This window comes from Rhinichthys klamathensis, unplaced genomic scaffold (genome assembly GCF_029890125.1).
Source record: "Rhinichthys klamathensis goyatoka isolate OS25496 unplaced genomic scaffold, OSU_Roscu_1.1 h1tg000391l_1, whole genome shotgun sequence".
NCBI lineage: Eukaryota > Metazoa > Chordata > Actinopteri > Cypriniformes > Leuciscidae > Rhinichthys > Rhinichthys klamathensis.
The window spans coordinates 3,710,821-3,730,887 of record NW_026606894.1 but is presented as its reverse complement, the minus strand read 5'-3'; the positions used below and the strand labels follow the sequence as shown (position 1 = coordinate 3,730,887).

The 20,067-nt window shown below is 40.2% G+C and overlaps 2 protein-coding genes across 3 annotated transcripts; both read right to left on the bottom strand.

The window, feature by feature from the left end:
• Positions 1 to 2,808: 2,808 nt before the first annotated feature.
• spred3 (sprouty related EVH1 domain containing 3) lies at positions 2,809 to 10,427 on the bottom strand. Of its 2 annotated transcripts, none has more exons than XM_056234148.1 (6): positions 10,281 to 10,427; positions 6,741 to 6,906; positions 6,432 to 6,600; positions 6,132 to 6,193; positions 4,947 to 5,108; positions 2,809 to 3,820 (listed from the first exon to the last, which is right to left on the bottom strand). In XM_056234148.1, the coding sequence occupies exons 1-6, from the start codon at positions 10,388 to 10,390 to the stop codon at positions 2,852 to 2,854; spliced, it is 1,638 nt and encodes a 545-aa protein (XP_056090123.1). In that variant the 5' UTR covers positions 10,391 to 10,427; the 3' UTR covers positions 2,809 to 2,851. The 2 variants fall into 2 exon arrangements, with proteins under 2 accessions (XP_056090123.1, XP_056090124.1); XM_056234149.1 differs by having other exon boundaries at positions 2,811 to 3,820; positions 10,079 to 10,374.
• A 4,001-nt stretch (positions 10,428 to 14,428) lies between these two features.
• Positions 14,429 to 18,839, bottom strand: psmd8 (proteasome 26S subunit, non-ATPase 8). Its single transcript, XM_056234153.1, has 7 exons — positions 18,688 to 18,839; positions 18,063 to 18,135; positions 17,851 to 17,953; positions 16,777 to 16,942; positions 16,585 to 16,685; positions 16,380 to 16,491; positions 14,429 to 14,624 (listed from the first exon to the last, which is right to left on the bottom strand). Exons 1-7 carry the CDS (start codon positions 18,796 to 18,798, stop codon positions 14,487 to 14,489), a joined length of 804 nt encoding a protein of 267 aa, XP_056090128.1. The 5' UTR covers positions 18,799 to 18,839; the 3' UTR covers positions 14,429 to 14,486.
• Positions 18,840 to 20,067: the final 1,228 nt, after the last annotated feature.

Below are 20,067 nucleotides of genomic sequence, written 5' to 3'. Positions count from 1 at the left end.
AAATGATTCGAGCTTTGTGACATGGTGCATTATCCTGCTGGAAGTAGCCATCAGAGGATGGGTACATGGTGGCCATAAAGGGATGGACATGGTCAGAAACAATGCTCAGGTAGGCCGTGGCATTTAAACAATGCCCAATTGGCACTAAGGGGCCTAAAGTGTGCCAAGAAAACATCCCCCACACCATTAAACCACCACCACCAGCCTGCACAGTGGTAACAAGGCACAATGGATCCATGTTCTCATTCTGTTTACGCCAAATTCTGACTCTACCATCTGAATGTCTCAACAGAAATCGAGACTCATCAGACCAGGCAACATTTTTCCAGTCTTCAACTGTCCAATTTTGGTGAGCTCTTGCAAATTGTAGCCTCTTTTTCCTATTTGTAGTGGAGATGAGTGGTACCCGGTGGGGTCTTCTGCTGTTGTAGCCCATCCGCCTCAAGGTTGTGCGTGTTGTGGCTTCACAAATGCTTTGCTGTAGTTTTCTTTATGGAGAATATAATTTCCTGGACAGTTCTTCGTGAAATCCGTTCTAATGCAAGTGGATATTTGAATGGAGCACAATTCACTATTGCCGCCTTGTGCTCTAACACACCACACTGATTTTGTGGTTATGAGTGAAGGCTGTATTATGCCATCCCAGTATTAGTGTACTAATGCACATAAACACATGTAAACACGATTCAGAGTGCAAAATTTTCATTAAAATATAGAGTTAGGGTTTAATTAATGATACAAACCCACGATATGTAACACCTCAAAGCAGCAAATTGGCACAAAGTCAGAGAAGTAAGACAGCACAGAAAATAAAAACCCGTCTCCAAAAATAAATAAAGAATTAGAATAAATATCTCAATAAATATATAAACAGGTAATATTTTCCATTGATTACTTTTCAAACTAATAGACACATACATGTTAAAATATGCACATTGGCAGAAATAAACAACCCGAAAAAAGAAAATGAGTATTTAGGTACATCGTTACTTAGAAATTATAGGTTATTGGGTAAATAAATCAAAAGGCACATTTATTAATAGGATGTATGACTAGGGCCCTCAAGGGTGGTCTCATCTCTCAAAGTTTTCTTTTTACCAGTGCTATTTTTGGGTCTTTTTGTGTTTCTCTACTACTCTGCCCATAAAGAGTGAGTGAGTGAGTGAGTGTGTGTGAGTGCAAGAGAATGTTTCACGTCTTTGAAAATGGATTGAAATGAGTCCAAATGGACAATGATATGCAATGCATGTTTGTAGATTGAATGGTCCAGTGGTTCATCCTGCTGTAAAACCCTTTTCTTTTAAAGTGACTCTAATGAGCAGTTAATACAACATTGATTCCTATGAAATTGGACATTAGTTCTTCCCCATCATTGATGTCATAATTTAGTCATTGTCCAAAATTGACTACAGGGCTGTGTCTGATTCCCTAACTCCTCATGACTAGCAGCGAGGTAAGACAAGTTTTTAGGGGAGTTGAAATAGCAGCTTTGAGATCATTTAAAGCAATGTTTCTTAACACTTCGAGGTCCGAACCGTTACGCCAGTTAGCGTTTGAACCGATTGGTCTAAAATCGTTCTATTTTTCACTTTAACAATGGCCTTTAACCAGGCAACAAGTTTTCAGTGTCAAGTAATTTGTCTGTCCACAGTGAAAATGAAAATAAACTGTAACACGATCACGTTTGATGATTTTGGACCAATGGGATTTTACTGGGGGCGGGACTAACTGGAACAACTCCACAGACAAAATGATCTGTCGCTTTGTTGCACTTGTTAGGACACGTGAGGTGCAGTATAACCCATTATAGTTAATGATTGAGTGCTTCTCTTGTTGCCATACTAACAGATAAAGTTAAACTGTTGTGTCACACACAACAGTCCTTTCTTTTATTCTTAACTTCTGACTAATAATAACTAATTTGCACTGTATTTTTGGTGGCGTGTACAACTACATTTCAAGGCCTCGGTTTACATTTGCTGTGCAAATGTTCGGCAGATTCAGGACTAGATTATCTCTTCACTTTTTTTGGTCTATCCTTTAAATATAGGCAACATTCTCAGTTGTTGGCAAGTTAAACACAACTATACTCTTAACAGAAGAATGAGCATGTATGCGTCCATATGTGGTGAAAGTGGTGGTTTTGGTGAAACTGCCCTCGATCAGACCGTTCACGTTCCCTGTCCTCGAAAAACTAAAAGTGGTACAACATCAAAATGTTCTCCTTCACAAATATGTTCTGGCCGAACGTGCGTGAAAAACCTACCGCAAAGACCATATACAAAACCTCACCACAGCACACAGTCCCCAAAATAAGTCTCTTTCTCTATTTGCCTTACTCTCCTCTGGACATTGAGGTAAAACTCATCAACTTAGAGGTACGAGGGGAGTGTATTTGTTAAATCAATTGCAAAAAAAAAAAAATCTTTCAGTAGTTCAAGTAAAATAAGATACTGAAAATAGGTCTGATAACATTATCTATAAACATTTTTTCATCTCATATTTTCTCCCTAAAAAAAAAAAAAAACAGAACCCAAGAGAAAAGAAAACTAACAAATGTTTACACGTCACTGAACCCCATTCACTCCCCACCTCCCGGAGACGACCCCTGACCCCAACGACCAGCAAATCAGAGAGCAACCTCCCCGAACCCATGCACCCACCGCCGGTACGAGCGAGAAGGGTCCGAGCGCAGAATAGAAAGAGCGGAATGCAGCAGACGGCCTCGGTGGGGGCGAGGGGATATTATCGTGAAGGTTTATGTAGGAGATCTGGCTCTGCGGCTCTTCCTCCCTGTGCTCCCGTCCCGTCACAATAAGCCCCGCCCACACGCCCTCCCCCCGCTCAGGCCTCATCGCACGGCCTTGTGCTTCCCTCCGCAGCAGCCGCATCTCTCCCCACAGCGCAGGCATGCGTGCAGGGGCAGGTAGCAGCACATGCAGGGCACGAAAAGAGACAGCACCAGCAGCGCCATCCAGCGGGCACAGCACAGCGGGTGCGGCCCGCCGCCCATCGAGTCCTCGCACGAGCACGGCTCCCAGAACTCGCCCTCGGAGTCCGACATGCAGTGGTAGAGCAGGCTCTCTGCGCACCACACGCACGTCCACTGGCGCAGGCAGTGTAGCGCCGGGTCCGGGGCGTCCCGGCAGCGGCCCCTTCCGTTCTCTGAGGCGCTGAAGACGGAGCGGCAGTACACGCAGCGGGACGAGCAGGAGGAGGAGCCCTGTGGGCAGGAGCTGTCGTCGTCTGGAGAGATGGCTTCCCCTCCGCCGCCCCCTCGCCTGCGAGTCCGAGAGCGTGGCGTGGCGAGAGAGGCGTGGATGCAGCAGGGAGAGGGAGAGCCTTTACCCGTCTCCTGAGGGGAGCCGCTGGCCGACGGCACCCCCGGCACGGCGTTGGGCATGCAGGTGGGCGAAGAGTTGCACTGAGAACCTTTGGTGTCCAGCATGACGGTGACCTCGCAGCCTGTGGTGCCCACGCCGGCCAGCTCTTTCTCGAAGCGCACCACGCAGAGCTCGGTCTTGTCCTGGCTGCCGCTCACCACCACGCCCCCCGTCAGCCCGCCCACCTTGGTCCGCGTGGCACCGGCGCGTCGGTAGTCCTCGTAGCCGCGTGTTCCCCACAGGTCCTTGCAGGGGTCCAGGCTGCGGAGGTCCCCTTCCTCCAGCAGGGAGATCGTGGGCGAGAGCGGGGAGAGGGGAGAGGAGGCAGGGGGCGCTGAGGGCGGGGTCGGGGGGGCCGGAGGCGGCGGAGGGGGTGCCGGAGGGTTCAACACGGCTGTAACTTGGGTGAGCTGGTGCTGGGCGGGTCGGGTATGGATCTGCGGCGAGAGAAGAGTGAGGACTGAATGTAACTCTGCATTTGTCTGGATCTATTCATTCCTTCAAAAATACAATAAGAACGCAGCTCGTTCATACAGTGACTTAAACACACCAGTTCGCATCATTTCTGAATTGAATTTCATTTTGATATTAAAGTTAAAAATGTAGGGGTTGATACAACTGTCTTGGTATCATTATGAAGCAAAAAGCCTAATTAAAAAGATGAAATTCTTTGGCTGTATTTTGAAAAAAACTGCCTCACTGCTTTTGTCCAACAGTCAAAGTCATGTGGTCTGTGACCAAAATATAACGTGGTGCAACCAGCATGCAAAAAAAATAAAATCCTACAAACATACTATTTATGAATTATTCATTCATGGTATTTGTACAAAAAAATGCTTTTTATCTTCAAAATATAAAATACATATTTAAATAAAAACATTTTAAAGCATTTTTGTAAATAATTATTATGCTGAGTACGTTCACGTGTGTTAAAATGTTATTACTTTAAAGGCACGCCGTGTAACTTTTGGGCAAAAGAGTTGACACATATGAGTTATTTTCATCCTACGCTTAAGTTTGGAGAAGGTCTTGGCCAGGTCATGTGACCTGGAGAACGTATCGCTTTACGACCGTCACGTGACCACAGGCTCGGAAGAGTCAAGGAAAAGAAAACAAGAAACTGACCGCGTGAGAAAACCGGACAAGAGTCTCACTCGGTCAGGCTTTCACTTAAAATAGGATAAGAATGAGCATCAAACAGAAATAACCCGGCGCGCGCAGCTCTTAAAGGGGCCACACCTTATTTCCTCTCATTATTTACGACAGTACAAGTACTCCACAGCGACTCTAGGGGTCGCTGTTTGACAAAAACGGAATTCCTACATAGTGTACCTTTAAATTGACGGTTGTACCTTTAAATTGACGGTTGCACCGTGTGAAATTTCTAGAGTCATTAAATGTACACCTTTTTTTGTTGTTTTTTAAACCGTGAAATCGACATGAATTAAAAGAGTATATTTCAAAGAACTTGGCATGTGTGTTTATGTGTCTTTTCTATCGTGGAAACACCGTTGACCAATATGACTTGCTGGAATCAACTTTCAAGCAATGTGAATCCTTTACCTGGGCCGGGGTCTGTGTCGTGACGACGTGACCTGTCCCGTACGCGAACTCCTCTGTGGAGCGCACAAAACAGGTGGAGGAGGACTCGCTGGTCACAATGGTAATGGGTTTGGGCAGCATCTCTTTTCTGCTGTTGGACGACGACTCACTCCCTGTATGAGACTGAGACAGACTGCAAGTCATCAAACATGCAGAACCACCTAATGCTAAAGCCGACAGCATGTACACAAGATGGAGGAAATACGGTTTAGAGATGACTGGTGTAGTTTGGATTGCCTTGTTTTATGAATGAATCCTTCAATCATGACTCTGCTTTGACTTTATGTAAAACTGGGCGGCGTAAAAAGTGACCAAGTTGCTAAATAATTAGCAAGATTATAGATAGGAAATGGTAGAGTGATTTATTACATTTTGATTAATATTGATGATTACAAAGACAATTTTGTTGTCCGATAAATCGTGCATAATAAAGCCAGGAACATATATGAACTCTTTCCCTGCCATTGACGGAAATTTCTGGCTTTCCATGTTTTCACTGTTATACAGTAGGGGGCACTATTACGAATCTTCTGAAAGAGTACTGAATCTCATGATCAAAACACAGGCAAAGAAGAAGCAGAAACAAGTATGAATATGTAAAGTAACGTGATCATCAACATTAATCTGCATATACATCAAATCTCCCAAACGTTACTGAATGAAATATCGACGCAGGACGAGCTACAGGACTGTGAAGCTTTCGGGGTGTTGAGAGACTCGATCTACTCCATCTATGTTTTGATCATCGTTCTGAATCCCAAAGATGTAGTCTTTGACAAAAAAACGGATTTCCTCAGCTTTTTGCTCATAAAGTTGCTTATTTTATGGAACTTAGAATCTCTTAGAAACTAGAATAAAAGCAGAGGCTCTACTCTTTCTTTTGATAAATTGCATGTTCAGATATTCATACAACAAAATATTCTGGGGGCCGTGACATTTTTGTGAAAATTATCAAAAACGCTGCCGGTGGCCTGGCAACTTTTTCTTTTTTAAAACGCTGGCGTGGAAAGAGTTCAAATAAATAGAACTGACTTCAATGTCTATGATGACTTTACAAGGATCTAGGCACAAAGTACTGTAAATCTCAGATAGACGCGAAGATGAACCAGATACTTTGAAGCACTTTGACGTGATAAAAACACTCACTGCTTGACCATCATCCTCGGTGTCGCCCTCTTCAGGAGTCGAGGACGATGGCGAGTCGGATCCTGCAGGAAAATGTTAGAAATGAACCAAAATACATTTCAAGAAAGAAAATGGGATCATCTAAAACCCATTAGACATTTGCAATATACTTTCATGGCATCGTCTTCTCTGGACTGGTACATTTCGAGGTCGTAACAACAGGGTTACTAGGTATCAAAACTGACTGACACACACTCAGTGTAAACTACATTCATTTCTTTGGCTCCAGCTTCCTGTTCTCTATCTTTTGCTGCTCTGTACCTCTGTCCAGCTTATCAAGGACACTTTGAAGCCCCCTCTCGAAGGAGATGGCATCAGCTGGACTCTGGAAGGTCAGACCAAACTTCCTCTCCTCCACACGCCAGTGATGGAAGATGGGGTTCACCTTGTTGTAGACCAGACCCTTTTGAATGGCGCATTCCAGCACAGGCTACATGAAGAAAGAGAGGCGGGTCACTTGCGGGCCACTCGTGAGGGCGACTACTAAATTGCTACAACTACCGGGACTGTCGGGCTGAGGGAACATCAGTACACTCAAAGACAGGCATGAACACACACGCACACACTCACTGCTCGATCGCGTAGCCGTTCTCCGCGTATGACGTACTCTCTCCGCCCACGACCTTCAGAGCTCCGCCCCTTACAAATGATCACGTGACTGAGGCCGCCACCTCCAAGGGGCACCCAGCCACCACTAGAATCGTCACGTGTCATCACCACCGCTCGGACACGCACACTGTTAGGGGAGTAAAAGGAGTGAGTGCACTAGCCAGCTGAGCACAAACACCCACACACACACACACACACACAGACTTTGCGACAGGCCGTTAAAGAAGAAAACGCAACCATCAGTATAACATATGGAAATATCCTCAAAATAAAGGTAAATGGCAAATAATAGAGAAAAGACACTGCGTTACAGAGACGATGTGTAAAGGAAGTACCCTGCAATATCCACTTAAATTAGCGTTCGTAAAAATGTAATTACATTAAAAATAAAATTATTATTCATTCGTTAAAATTGTCGTTCATAACCCATTTTGCTTCTGTAATCTTTCTGGACGCATTCCCAAGTGAAACTGAATAGTCAGTGAGAAAAAAAGGCAAGGTGGGACAAATTTGAAGATTATTGGATCATGAAAAGTAGATGTTAAAGTGGTTGGACATCATCGGAAGAAAGGCTGTTTCAGACAATGAGCAAAAGAAAAGATTACAAAGACAAACATATTATTATTAGAAAGCACTAATGAATTGGTGCAAATTTTCCAGGTACTTAGTACTTGAACACAATCCTCCTTTTTTTTCAACGTGGAAAAATTCAAGCCAGCCAATTGCAGCCATGCAGGATAGTTTGGGGCTGGAAAACAGGGTTTTGGGAGGGATCGTTTGCCTGCAATGGACCCTTTTCACAAACTGTGGTGATGCGTTTTAACGGTCAATAGCATCGTAAATCTGCAACGTTTTATATATTTATATTTGATTTATATATTTTAAAAAAGTGTACATTTATAACACTATACTTTGTATTGTATTACCTTTGCATCAAATTACAAAACACTAGTTATCGCTGCAGTGAGGGTGTTTCTAAAACTGCGGCTGTGGTAAAATTTCAGTAACATTTACATCCTTCTCTCTTCTGACTGCCGTTATCAATCTCTCTCCTATTGAAAGTTGTGAAAACACTATTGTGGAGTTTTTCTTTTGCTATGTGAGCAAATGGGAACACAAAAATACATTTAATGTAGTCTCTCATTCTCCGCTATAGAAGTTTACTCAACTACGACGAGTCGACTTATGCTTCTGAGAAACCCGGAAATGTGAAAAGGGTCAATATGGTTCATGTGATGGTCACAGCTGCAGCAGACACATGACTGGAGGAGCGGATGAAACATGTTTGGCTCTTTTCCCTGCCCACGCCATGACGATGTTAGTCCAAATCATTTCAGATTACAATTTGATCAAATATTTTCAAGACGTTTGAATTAATGTGTACTTATGAGTACTTAAAATCAGTCAGAGCTAGAAATGTATCTTCATATTTACAGGTAAAGCTTCATATTACGGGCAGACTACTTTCTCTGTCCCCCTCAACATCTTATTTTGATGCCCTTCAGGGGGGATCAAGCCTTCTTTGGGGGGAACCTTAATTCGCACCCTGCTTATGAGTGCTCCACAAAAAGAGCCATAAACATTAAACGTGTAGGGTCAATTTTTATGTTGGTGTTAAAGCCGGTGCTGTTATTGATTTTACCCCTTTTGACAACATCTGCCAGATTTATCCACTAATTAGACACGCCCCTTCTCCCGCCCCAAAGATATGTCAGCAAACCCGAACTTTCTATGGATTGACGGGACGAGATCTCGTTTCTGATTGGCTAAAAAAGGGCAGGGCCGCTCCCCCCGACTAGTTTTGCGATGACAGAGACAGGTGTGATTTGTCAAGACACCCATTTCAGTGATATCTGTGAGTAAAAAAAAGCATTTTATGCGTGGTATTGAAAAATATCGTGCTTTAAAATCATTTAGGCTACTGTAAATAAGTACATTCTTAAATAGACGCGGGGATACAGGTGAATTTTGATTGATTTCTTGAGACAAGATGGGGTGGTATGGTGGCGAGGACTGATTTATTGTGTTAAATGGAATGAATAATCTTAAATCACACCATCATGTGTGCTTTTGTGTATTCCATAAACTATAGGTTCAGTCTAGGATGTATAAACAGTGAAGCACGATTATAACAATGGGAGGAAACACTAACAGCGCGATTTTTTAATGGACGGTCACGTGGGCGAGGAAAATCTAATCACACTTTCCGCGCGCACACGGAAGAAGCGTTTACAGGCGTCGCTCATTTCTGTAGAAAAGTGCTTAATATAGCCATTCTACATTCACAATGACACCAATATAAAACAACAAAAGACCTAATGGCTCCATATGTTAATATGAGAGGGAGTAGCGCAAAGAAAGAAACCGTAAATAAATGAATGGCCTGAGGGGAATGAAATGTGTGGAGATGATGAGGGAGAGGGTGGGAGATGAAGAGTTATATTCCTCCCTGAGATGTATCAATGAACGCGCCCATTCGCCATAAAGGCCCTCATAGCGGTTTTCCAGTCCGACAAGCTCCATTACAATAAACGCTATGAAATCACATCCATTTTGATTCAGAGCCCCATTTGTATTGTTTTGAACGTTTCCCGTTATTATAAGCTATTGCACCGTCATATCGACCGATCAACACGCGTTCACGCGCACTCATTCGTTCATCCCGCTGTTTTATGAATGAATAAAACTACATATATGCTACAGCACAGCGAATTCAATGGGCAGATGAGTGGGTGAAAGGAGGATGTGGACAAGAAGAAGAAGAAGAAGAGAAGCGCTGGGGGGAGGGGGAGACATGAAGAGGAGGAGGGGGGTGAGAGAAAAATCACATTTCATTCATAAAGTTTGGCTTTAAAAATCATAATGAAACTCGAGACGCGTTGATAAAAGCATCCCTCCGCGCCTCCATCCCGCCAATGTGTTCCCGACGCCAGAAAACTCGCCATAATTCGTCGATTTTTTAACGACACGTTTTATAATTCATGGATGTATTTGGTGGTTATACGTGGAGCCTCCTCACACATCATCCTCGAGACAAAAAGCCGTCTCTTACTGCACCCTATTCGCGGCATTGAAGGCGTTTTATACAGTGCACTTCAGATAAGGCCCATTCATTGGCGTTATTCATCAAATGTTGGATGTATATGGAGAATATGGTGTACAGTGTTGATAGCCATAGCTGCGTAATAGTGTTTATGAGCATCTAACATCAGATGGTCTCGCGTGAGCATCTTACAGTCCATTAGAGGTGCTGCAAATCAATCACTCTGTTCTGGTCAAATAAAAATGCATGGACTTACTCGCCCTCCATGGCTCGGTGTTGCCCGCCGCTTCGAGCTGGCTGCCCCCCGGTCTCTCGTCTTTTTTATTCCCCTTCTTACCGAACACACACACTCGCGCGCGCGCGTTCTCACACTCATACACACACACACGCGCGCACGCGCGCGCGTTCTCACACTCTCGCTCACATACGCACGCACACACAGTCTCTCTTTCACTCACTCCTTGTGCTCGCTGCTGCTCTCATTTTCTTGTCTTTCTCTGTCCACCTTCATATGGTTTCGGATGGGCTCAAGGATGCAGCAGCCATTTTCCACCGGCAGCATCATCATCGTCCTCCCTCTCTCGCTCCCTCCCTCCTTCGCTCTCTCTCTCTCTCTCTCTCTCTCTCTCTCTCTCTCTCTCTCTCTCTCTCTCTCTCTCTCTCTCTCTCTCTCTCTCTCTCTCTCTCTCTCTCTCTTAATCACTCCCTCCCTGTTTCTCTCTCTCTCTCTCTCTCTCTCTCTCTCTCTCTCTCTCTCTCTCTCTCTCTCTCTCTCTCTCTCTCTCTCTCTCTCTCTCTCTCTCTCTCTCTCTCTCTCTCTCTCTCTCTCTACCTGTCTACAGCAGTTCTCACACACTCATATTAAACACACTCGTGGATGGACACAGTGTCCCCGAATGGGAGCTGCATCGGTCCAGTGTTGTAGCTGTCATGACATTTGGAGCGATATGGCTTTAAAAATGTCCATGTGCACAAGCAATCACCATTGTTAAATCTGAAAAGAGAGTGACTATTAATGTTAGAAAGAGATTTTTTATTTTTATTAATAGTAACATTGTGAATAGTGCACAAACTCAGTTAATATAGTGCACAAACTCAGTTAATATAGTGCAGAGCCTCAGCACCTTGGACAGCTCTCATTCAGCTCTATACGCCATGACAGAATCACAGCAGCCAGTCTCCATTCATCTCCAACTCCCCATTCATGTTCACTGATAGCCCACCATTGATAAACAGCCACGCCAGCGTCGAGCCTTTATTACTCAAAAAACGCTCCCTTTCAATAATTTGGGGAAAGTAGGCCTACATTAAGCTACAGCACGATAAAGCTTAAATAATACAAATATTAAAAGTCATCAATTGAACAATGAATGTTTGCGCGCGAATTTAATTGCGCGGTTTAATTCAAATATGTGACCGTAAAAAAAAAACAGTCAAAAGAACAACGGAAAACGCAATATGGAATCTTTAATAGCCTAGTGAATATTTAGAATTTCTAGATTGGATGTTTTTGTTTCATCATTCGTTCAAACGTGGCAAACGTCATACTGTCATATTACTGACAAAAATGTATTTCTTTTACTTGTTCAATTAGTCTTATATTATATTATTCTTCTGTAACAGCTGTTCCTTTTTAATTTATTAGAACAATACAAAAAGTTACACATTCACACATGCTAGTGTACATAACATTCATTCATTATTTAAAAAGTCTAACAAAATTACAAGTTCTCGTTGCTTTTAATTGACAATGTTCTACAAAAAGGGGCTGCAGTCCATGGTCTCCTGGAAGAAAAAAAATCTGTGAAATTTAGCTTGACCCTGAACATTCTTTAGGACCCTGAACATTTCTTCTTAAGTTTATATATAAAGTTGTTCAAGAAAAATAACTTTAATTTTATTTTCATTGGAATAATACATTTGTCAAAATTAATCATCTTGAATATAATATCAGTTTTCCATCTAATAGAATTTTACATATCCTAAATCTGAGTTTACACAATTACAAAAACAGTGGACAATAGATTATTTTTCTGTTGGACAAAATCACAGAAAAAATTTAAATAAAATGAGCTGGATATAAACCTTTAGATTAGGTTTATAATTTATGGAATTTATAAAATAATGTGATAATATTCCAGTCCCGAAGACAAATGCTTTATCTTATAAAACTCCAACATTGGTTTTGTATGTTGTAATTGTTTAGCCAAAACAGAATATGGTTTGATATTTACGAAAGTGGAGATGTTTGAACTTTTATACAAAACTATTGCTAGAAAAATAATCAAAACCTTAGTTTCTGGGACATACATAACCCATGTGACAACTGACCCCATTCTCCTCTAAGATACCTACAGTCTCATGAACAGTATGATATAGAGTTGCCCAAACCAACATGTCGGCTGCTGCATTCACAATAACATGTTGTTAAATTAAAACCTTCCAGAGAGAAAGGCCCTCAACAGGATCCAAGAGAGGAAAGGTTAAAGTCTGTGCTAACAGGGGCAGATCTTTTATTAGACAGCACACATTGTACCTGAAACGCTGAGGGAAATTGCGTCTACAACCAAAAAGACACCAGCTTGGGCACCAGTCCAGCTCCACGTAAAGCCAATGAACCTGCTGAAGTGCAAGAAAACATGCGACAGACCGCAGCAAACTCGAGAGGGTGAAAATAAAGGCACAAAAATATCAAGAAATCAAAAATATAACTGACTTTCCTCAAATTGACTATGCTCTGTCTTTTGTTCTTGTGTCTTGAAATGCAATGCAAAATGAACAATTTCAATTATTTTAATACAAGTGTATTCAGTTTGCTCAACTATCATGACAATGCCACGAAAAAAAAAAAGAATCCTAACAATATTAAGGTTTCAAAAGGGGGTTTCCACAGGGAAGCCAAGAAAAAACATGTTGGGTTCTCCAAAGAACCGTTCAGTTCTTAAAATAACCAGTTTTCTTGGAGTGAAGAACGTTTAAAAAAAATCGAAGAATTATTTTCCACTATAAAGAACCTTTTATGGAATGGAAAGTTTCCATGAATGTTAAAAGTTCTTCAACCATCAATGCCAATAAAGAACCTTTATTTTTAAGAGTCTGGTTAAATATTACCCAGATATTAGTTTTTGCATTAAATATCTCCTGGTTTTCTTTTATAGAATTGAATAAAACAAGAGGCTTCTTCTTATTGGCAAAAGAAGCTTCCCAGCAATCACCCCTGCACGACAGTAGAGAAAGATTGTGAAAGCTCAGGCCCCGGGGATCCGACACCAAAAACACTCTGCTGCCTCTGCCCTCAACTGTAGGATCTAAACTGGCTGATGTTCCTCCCTCACGAGAAGTGGAAAATCAGCATGAAGGACGATAGGCAAGACCACAGAGTACACAACCACTGCAGACACTTACAATACTGACCCACACCAATGCCACATCATCTAGAATCCGCCACTGTGGTTGTCCACACTGGGAGAAGCACCTTTAATTAAAAAGAAAAGCAGTAATACTCTAGATAAATAAATCTGATAGTCTCACATGCAGCACAACTCCACTTGGCCTTCAGGCACCAGTGATGATTTCTATTGGAAAAGTCAATGTGGCGATGGCGATCCTTCGGTTTGATACCACTATGAATCCATGGACCATTCATCTTGAGAACCACCTAATGACTGTGCCAATCTCGATACTCAACTATGCTCCACCGTAGTCCTTCAATTCTTAGAAAAAGGCCAATAAAAACACAAGCCCGCAAGGCAAAACAGAATGAAACTGAAAATAGAGAATGAAACAAACATAAGCACATCCTGAAGGACCCTTCATATATATACAACATCGTATGCATGTTAAAGTGCATCTTAACGTTGGTTGTCAAGCCTAATATATTTTTGATTTAGAAAACCTACTTACCTCTGATATAGTTTTTTACACTTGAGACAAATACACTAACATATTTCACAGTAGTTCCTGTATCTAACTAGCACAATATAAATGATAACATGCTACTCATACAGTGCTTCAGAAGACATTTTATAAAAGAGTCACAAAAAAAAAAACATTTTATTTATCAGAATCGTCAATGCCTCGTGACAATTTAGGAGAGGGATCATCCCATTACAGGACAAAAAAAACCCAATTACAAAACATCTGCAAACTTTTAACTGCAATCATCACGCTGTTGCTAGGATACAAGGCAAGGGCAAAAGAGTATAATAATTCAATGAACACTCCTAGGGCAACAATGAATAAGCACTGAAGTTTAGCTGCTGCTGACAACATCCATCTCAAGCAAACTCACTCTTGATAAAAACCATCAAACCTTGCTGAGAAGAACAACATGTGAATATTCAAAATAGGACAGATTAAATGTTTATCCCCCCTCCCCCCCCAAAAAAACACCTTTTGAGATCCAGTCATTAGATAAGAAATGCAAGAGGGTTCCTGAAAACAGATGACACACCCACCAGACAATCATACAGAGAGATCCGGACACCGGTAGATATTGATATTGAAGTGTAGGTCAAAGCGTTCTGGTCTCATCCTCTGAGAGCCATTATTAGCGGCTGTGTCATCCGGTGTCTGAACTGAGTACAGATATAGGGCTACTGTACAATGGATAAACAAATGTGAACCTTTATGTATACATGTGTCTAAATGCTGCCAGATCCACACTACACAATCATTTCCAGCTGCCTTGCATACTCGATGACTTGTTGGGCCAGTTCTGTGGAGGGGATGTTCACTTCCTCTGTCTTTTGGTGCTGGGTACTGAATGAGTAGTATCCATCAGGACTCTGGGTCCATCCTCTCTGCAGAGCACAAAAAGTATATTAATATCCATTCATCAAATAACATTAAGATTAACAAGTATGACGAGTATGTGCGATTATTGATTAATCCTCTGATCGCGGTTATTTGATCTAATATGCATACTTCTGTGAAAAAAAAAAGTCAAATGAAAGTGCTTAACATTTTTTCTATTATATACATGATAGTGGAGTCAAGCACCGCTAGCAACAAAGCAATATGATCCCATTTATTTTCAATGGAGCGCTGGCGACGGGTGTGGCTTTGGTATGTCAAGCGACGGGAGTCAGTTTGACAGTTTACTGACAGTTTGGGGAGACCCTATTACGAGGGAGGACCCGATTTGTCACGACACAGGAAAGACATGATGACAGTTCCGGAGCGATTTCACTGTTTTATATGATTTGACTGTAACCACATACATTGATATAATAAAATGATGCTTGGGAAAGAATCACTATATAAATGAACAGTTTATCACCGCTGCGGTTCATTTGACAGATTCTCTTGCATTCTGTTGATTATTAGGGACAAGAAAATATAATAATTTTATGATTAGTCCATTTGTAGACCCAACAGTATGAGTGATTTTAATTTGTTGATTGATCAATCGTTAATCTAGTTAATGACTTATTAACTACTTAACGCACTGAGCAACGCTGGAACACTATCCAAAGCAGAATGCTACTTTTAATTATTTTAAGTCTAATTCCTAGTCAAATAATGATATCTTAGTTTTATATAAAAAATAAAAAATTTTAAAAAAAAAGCCGCTGGCAGTGTGAACGGGGAACATAATCCAGGGAGTAAAGAATATAAAACAAACTGTTATAAAGTACAGATATGTCCTCCTTCACAAGAAATAAGGATTTGTGGGTTTTATATTACAAATAATTGATAAATAAATGTTAAATATTATTAATTTTCAAAGCATTAAAGTAAATAATATGGGCCTGTTTTATAATAATTTTTATTATTATATTATATACAATTCCAAGTAAAATATAACGCATGTAGTTCGATTCGCTTGGTCCAGACCAAAAAAAAAAACCCCAAAACATTTAGTTCTGGTCAAATTAGCGTTCACATTGGCATTTTTAACATCCAACTTAAAGATACCGAACCAAAATACGTAGGGTTATATTCATAACCTGATTGGTCTGCTTTTATTACGTATATTTTGTGACGTATATAACTTCCAAACATCCAAAACAATGCTGTGTTCAGGGCTAAATGCACTTGTTGCATGTGCATAGCCTACATATGTTAGTATTTTGACCAGTTGAGAACTCGTGAAGAGCTTAAAAAATGTGTAACGAAGTCAAAATAGCAGCAGGTCACACACAAACGTGTACCGAACTTGTGATGGGCAACATCGTGACTATGAAAAACAGGTATGCTAGAGCATTCTGTCCATTTTTTGAGTAGTTTACTTGTCTTTGGTCCGTGATTCGTTTATATTTCATTCGAACCGCACCAGTTTGTTTGGAAGCAGACCGAGACCCATCTTTTTTTTAGGGTCTCAGTCCGCTTGTTAGGTGCGCACCAGGGTTCAGATGGCAGAGTTCACACGTTCAAATGGACCGCACTAACAGAGCGATCACACCATAGTTTGTTTTAATCGAACCAAACATGCCAAGTGTCAACACACCCTTAATGTAAGTGACAAACCAAACAGAATTAAATCGTTAATTGCCAATATTTGTATGACAATTAATTCTCAGCACAAAATTCACTCAAACACATTGAACACTTACTTTCTTCGCATATTCAGTCATCTTTTTTGGAGAGGAAAAGAAAAGCACCCGCGTGGCCTCATTGAACTGAATCTGTTCATATGCTTTCTCTATACAACCTGCAATCTCATCTCTACAAACAAAACACAACATATTTAAATGACCAAACAATCCAAAACATGGTTCATCACCTATATTTAGCCATTAAGACTAAGAATACCCCTACCGAATGGTATCAAGAAGAATGTCAATGAAGAAGTTGTAGCTCTCGGCAGGGATGTTTCCTTTGGCAAGGAAGACCTTGTTGTAACTGCCTTCCATCAGATACTGAAATGAAGAAGCAAAAAGGTAGGAAACAAACAAAACAGACATTGTCAAATGCATTCAGTATAAGTGACGAGTAAAAAGTGTCCCACACCTGCTCTAATGAAACTGGGTGTCTGATGTAGACATTGGTCTGGATGTCTTTTGCACTCAATCTCTCCAGCTCTGTGTGGAACTCAGACACTCTGTTCTGAGAGAGCAGGAAGAGCAAGTTGAGACCCAGTAACTGGTGACTGTAGGATGACTCGGGCAACTCCTCCCTGTGACATTTAAGAGAGGAAAGTGTAACAGGAGCAAACAAAAAGCCAGCAAAACAATTCAGGGTAAAACGTGCTGAAACTGTGTTCCGAATGTCCATTTATTCTTGAAAGAAATACAGAAGGCAGTACATGTTCATTGTATGTGTAATGTATTGTATACATAAATATTTACAATATACACATGTGATGAGTTGCCCACAATATCTACCTTTTAAATGTGGCATTTCATACACTTGGTGCCAACATACAGGATATAGGCAAGACTGCTGTCAGCACATATTAAAGGAATAGTTTACCCAAAAATTTAAATGATCCTATAATTTGCTTACCCTCAAGCAATCCTAGGTGTATATGACTTTCTTCTTTCAGCTGAACAGTGGCAGTTATATTAAATAATAATCTGGCTCTTCCCAACTTTGTAATGGCATTGAACAGTGCCCAAACTTTTGAAGATCCAAAAAGCACATTCATCCATCATTAAAGTAATCCATATGACTCCAGTGAGTTAATAAATGCCTTCTGAAGCAAAACGACGAGTTTTTGTAAGAAAAATACCCATATCTAAAACTTTATAAACTATAAATCACCATCTCACCTAAGCTTACGCTATGCCTACGTCATACATGAGGTCAGACGGATGACCACCGGAAGTCAACTCATAAACACACGGCCGTTGCCGGAAGCCAGTGATTATAGTTTATAAAGTTTTAGATGGATATTTTTCTTATTAAAACCCATCGCTTCACTTTAGAAGGCATTTATTGAAAGAAAAAAGTAATATACGCCTAGGATGGCTTGAGGGTGAGTAAATTATGGGATCATTTTCATTATTGGGTGAACTATTCCTTTAAGTAAGTAATAAGGGATAGTGAGCAAATAGAAGAAGTAAGACCAAAAAATGTCATTACTTGTAATCAAAGTAATAACACTTAAGCTGAGCCATGTAGCGTTCAAAGGAGGGGATGTCTTTCTTCAGGATGCTCCATAGTGCTCCGATTTCCAAAACATCTCCTATGAAAAAAAAAAAAGAAAAGAATAAATATGAATGAATGACTGAAACAATTAAAATAGATATATAATTTCAGCTAAAAACAATCGTAAAACCTTCATAAATACTCACTGGCAAGGATAAGTTGCTGTTTGGTTAGTTTGGTCCCAGAGGTTGGTAGAAAGTTCAATTCCAAAAGGGATATCTACCAAAATAATAATAATAAGAAGAAGAAATAATCCACCACAACATAATGAGAAGAATTAAAATTATACATGACAGGCATATAATATGAGATTATGTTGATATAGAATTAATGAATGACAATATAGTTGGAATCTTGAGAACTATCAATTGAGGGTCTTTATTTTTCTTGATTATTCACAACGTTAAAAAAATAAGGTTTCCGAGGAAATGTAATTTGTAAAGGACATAAAAAACATTATATAAATGAATTATCAGTTCACAAACGCTGTCATTTTGTTTCACTACTGTATGAATTCGCTGTCTGCTAGCTAACTTGCTACTTTGGCGTGGAACAAACCCAAAGCCACACTACAGCTCACAAAAATGTCAACAGTACTTTATCACATAAATAAACTAAAACACAAGCATAACGTGTTTGTCGGTAAGTTGAATGGAAATCGACTAGACCGTTCTAGATAGCAGCACTAGCGCTAACTGCTCATCACACTACAACCACAGCTCATTCCCGCAGTTTAAGAGTAATGTTACCCTTCCATATCATCGGGCGTACCTTTAACTTGCTCAGGATCTCTCCACATTTATTAAGATTTGGATTCTTTTTATTCCACTCAGCTTTCAGCGTTTCATACAACCCCGCAGTCTCTTTCAACACAGACGCCATGGTGATTCTGCAAAAACGTACGACACCGGTCTGTCAGAATACGGCAGTACACTGTCGTAAAGAATGTTGGTGCTACCATGGAAACCAGGAAACGCGGATTTCAGAGGGTGTGAAAGCAGTTTGTTTGAAGATTATAGATAGTATTTATAGAAATACATAGTTTTCCCCTTTAAAATCTGATAACCTTAACTATTAAGTAAATAGCATTATACTGAGGTCTACACCAACTGGCTGCATCACATTACAGAACTGACACTTTATTTTAGGGAATCTTTGTTACATTTTAATTAATTATACACTTAAGTAGGCTACAGAGTGATAATAATTATTAACAACATGTACTTACTATATCCTCCTGGGACCCGGAATAGACTTGTGTCCTCTGTAGTGGACATTATATTTTAGTGAATTTCTCTCACAGACCCAGGGGGAAAAAAGTTTTTTAAATGTAGTATTTTTTAAATGTCATTACATTGTTTAGGGCATAAGAAACAAATGGGGGGACATTTTTGAAAAAAGATATTTTATTAATATGTTATGCTATGTCCTCTGTAGTGGACACCAGGACTCGATTGTTTAAAAAAAAAAGATGTATAACAATGGGAGGTTTTTTTATTCACCAATCAAATTTTAAGTTTCAGGATTTTGTTTAACCAAACTTTGTTTTAAGATGATTCTTAACTATGTTATGAAAGATATAACTGAATGAATTGATATACCATTTTACTTTATGTAATATGTGGGCAAAATGGCCATAAATGGGCAGTGTCATTCAATACAATGTTAGTAAAAATGTATCTAATATGCATATTAATGTGTTCTGGAGGCAGCATGTAATGAAAAAAGAAGTGTAATAATGGGAGTAATAATTGGCAACATTTTCATAATAATATCTAATATTTCATAGGAATATTGATATATAATTTCTTTCCTATATTCACTTATTGTGTCTCCCAAAATGCCTGATAAACATGCTTTAAGTCCTGATGTCTCTACAGTGGACATGTGTGAAATCAATGCCCTGTTTCGTAACAGAAAGTAATATATTGATTAGAAACCCCATAACATTTTCCTGAGATGTTGATTTATGACAAACAAATTGAAAATTAGTCAGATTTTAATGATAACTTCAAAATATTGTCATATTTCCACAAGAGTGCTATTTTGATCACTAAATTAATGTCAGTCATTTTAAAATACCACAGAGAAGTTGTTGTCATGGTGAAACCTCCAACATTTGGTATCTCTGAAAAGCCATGAATGTGCTCT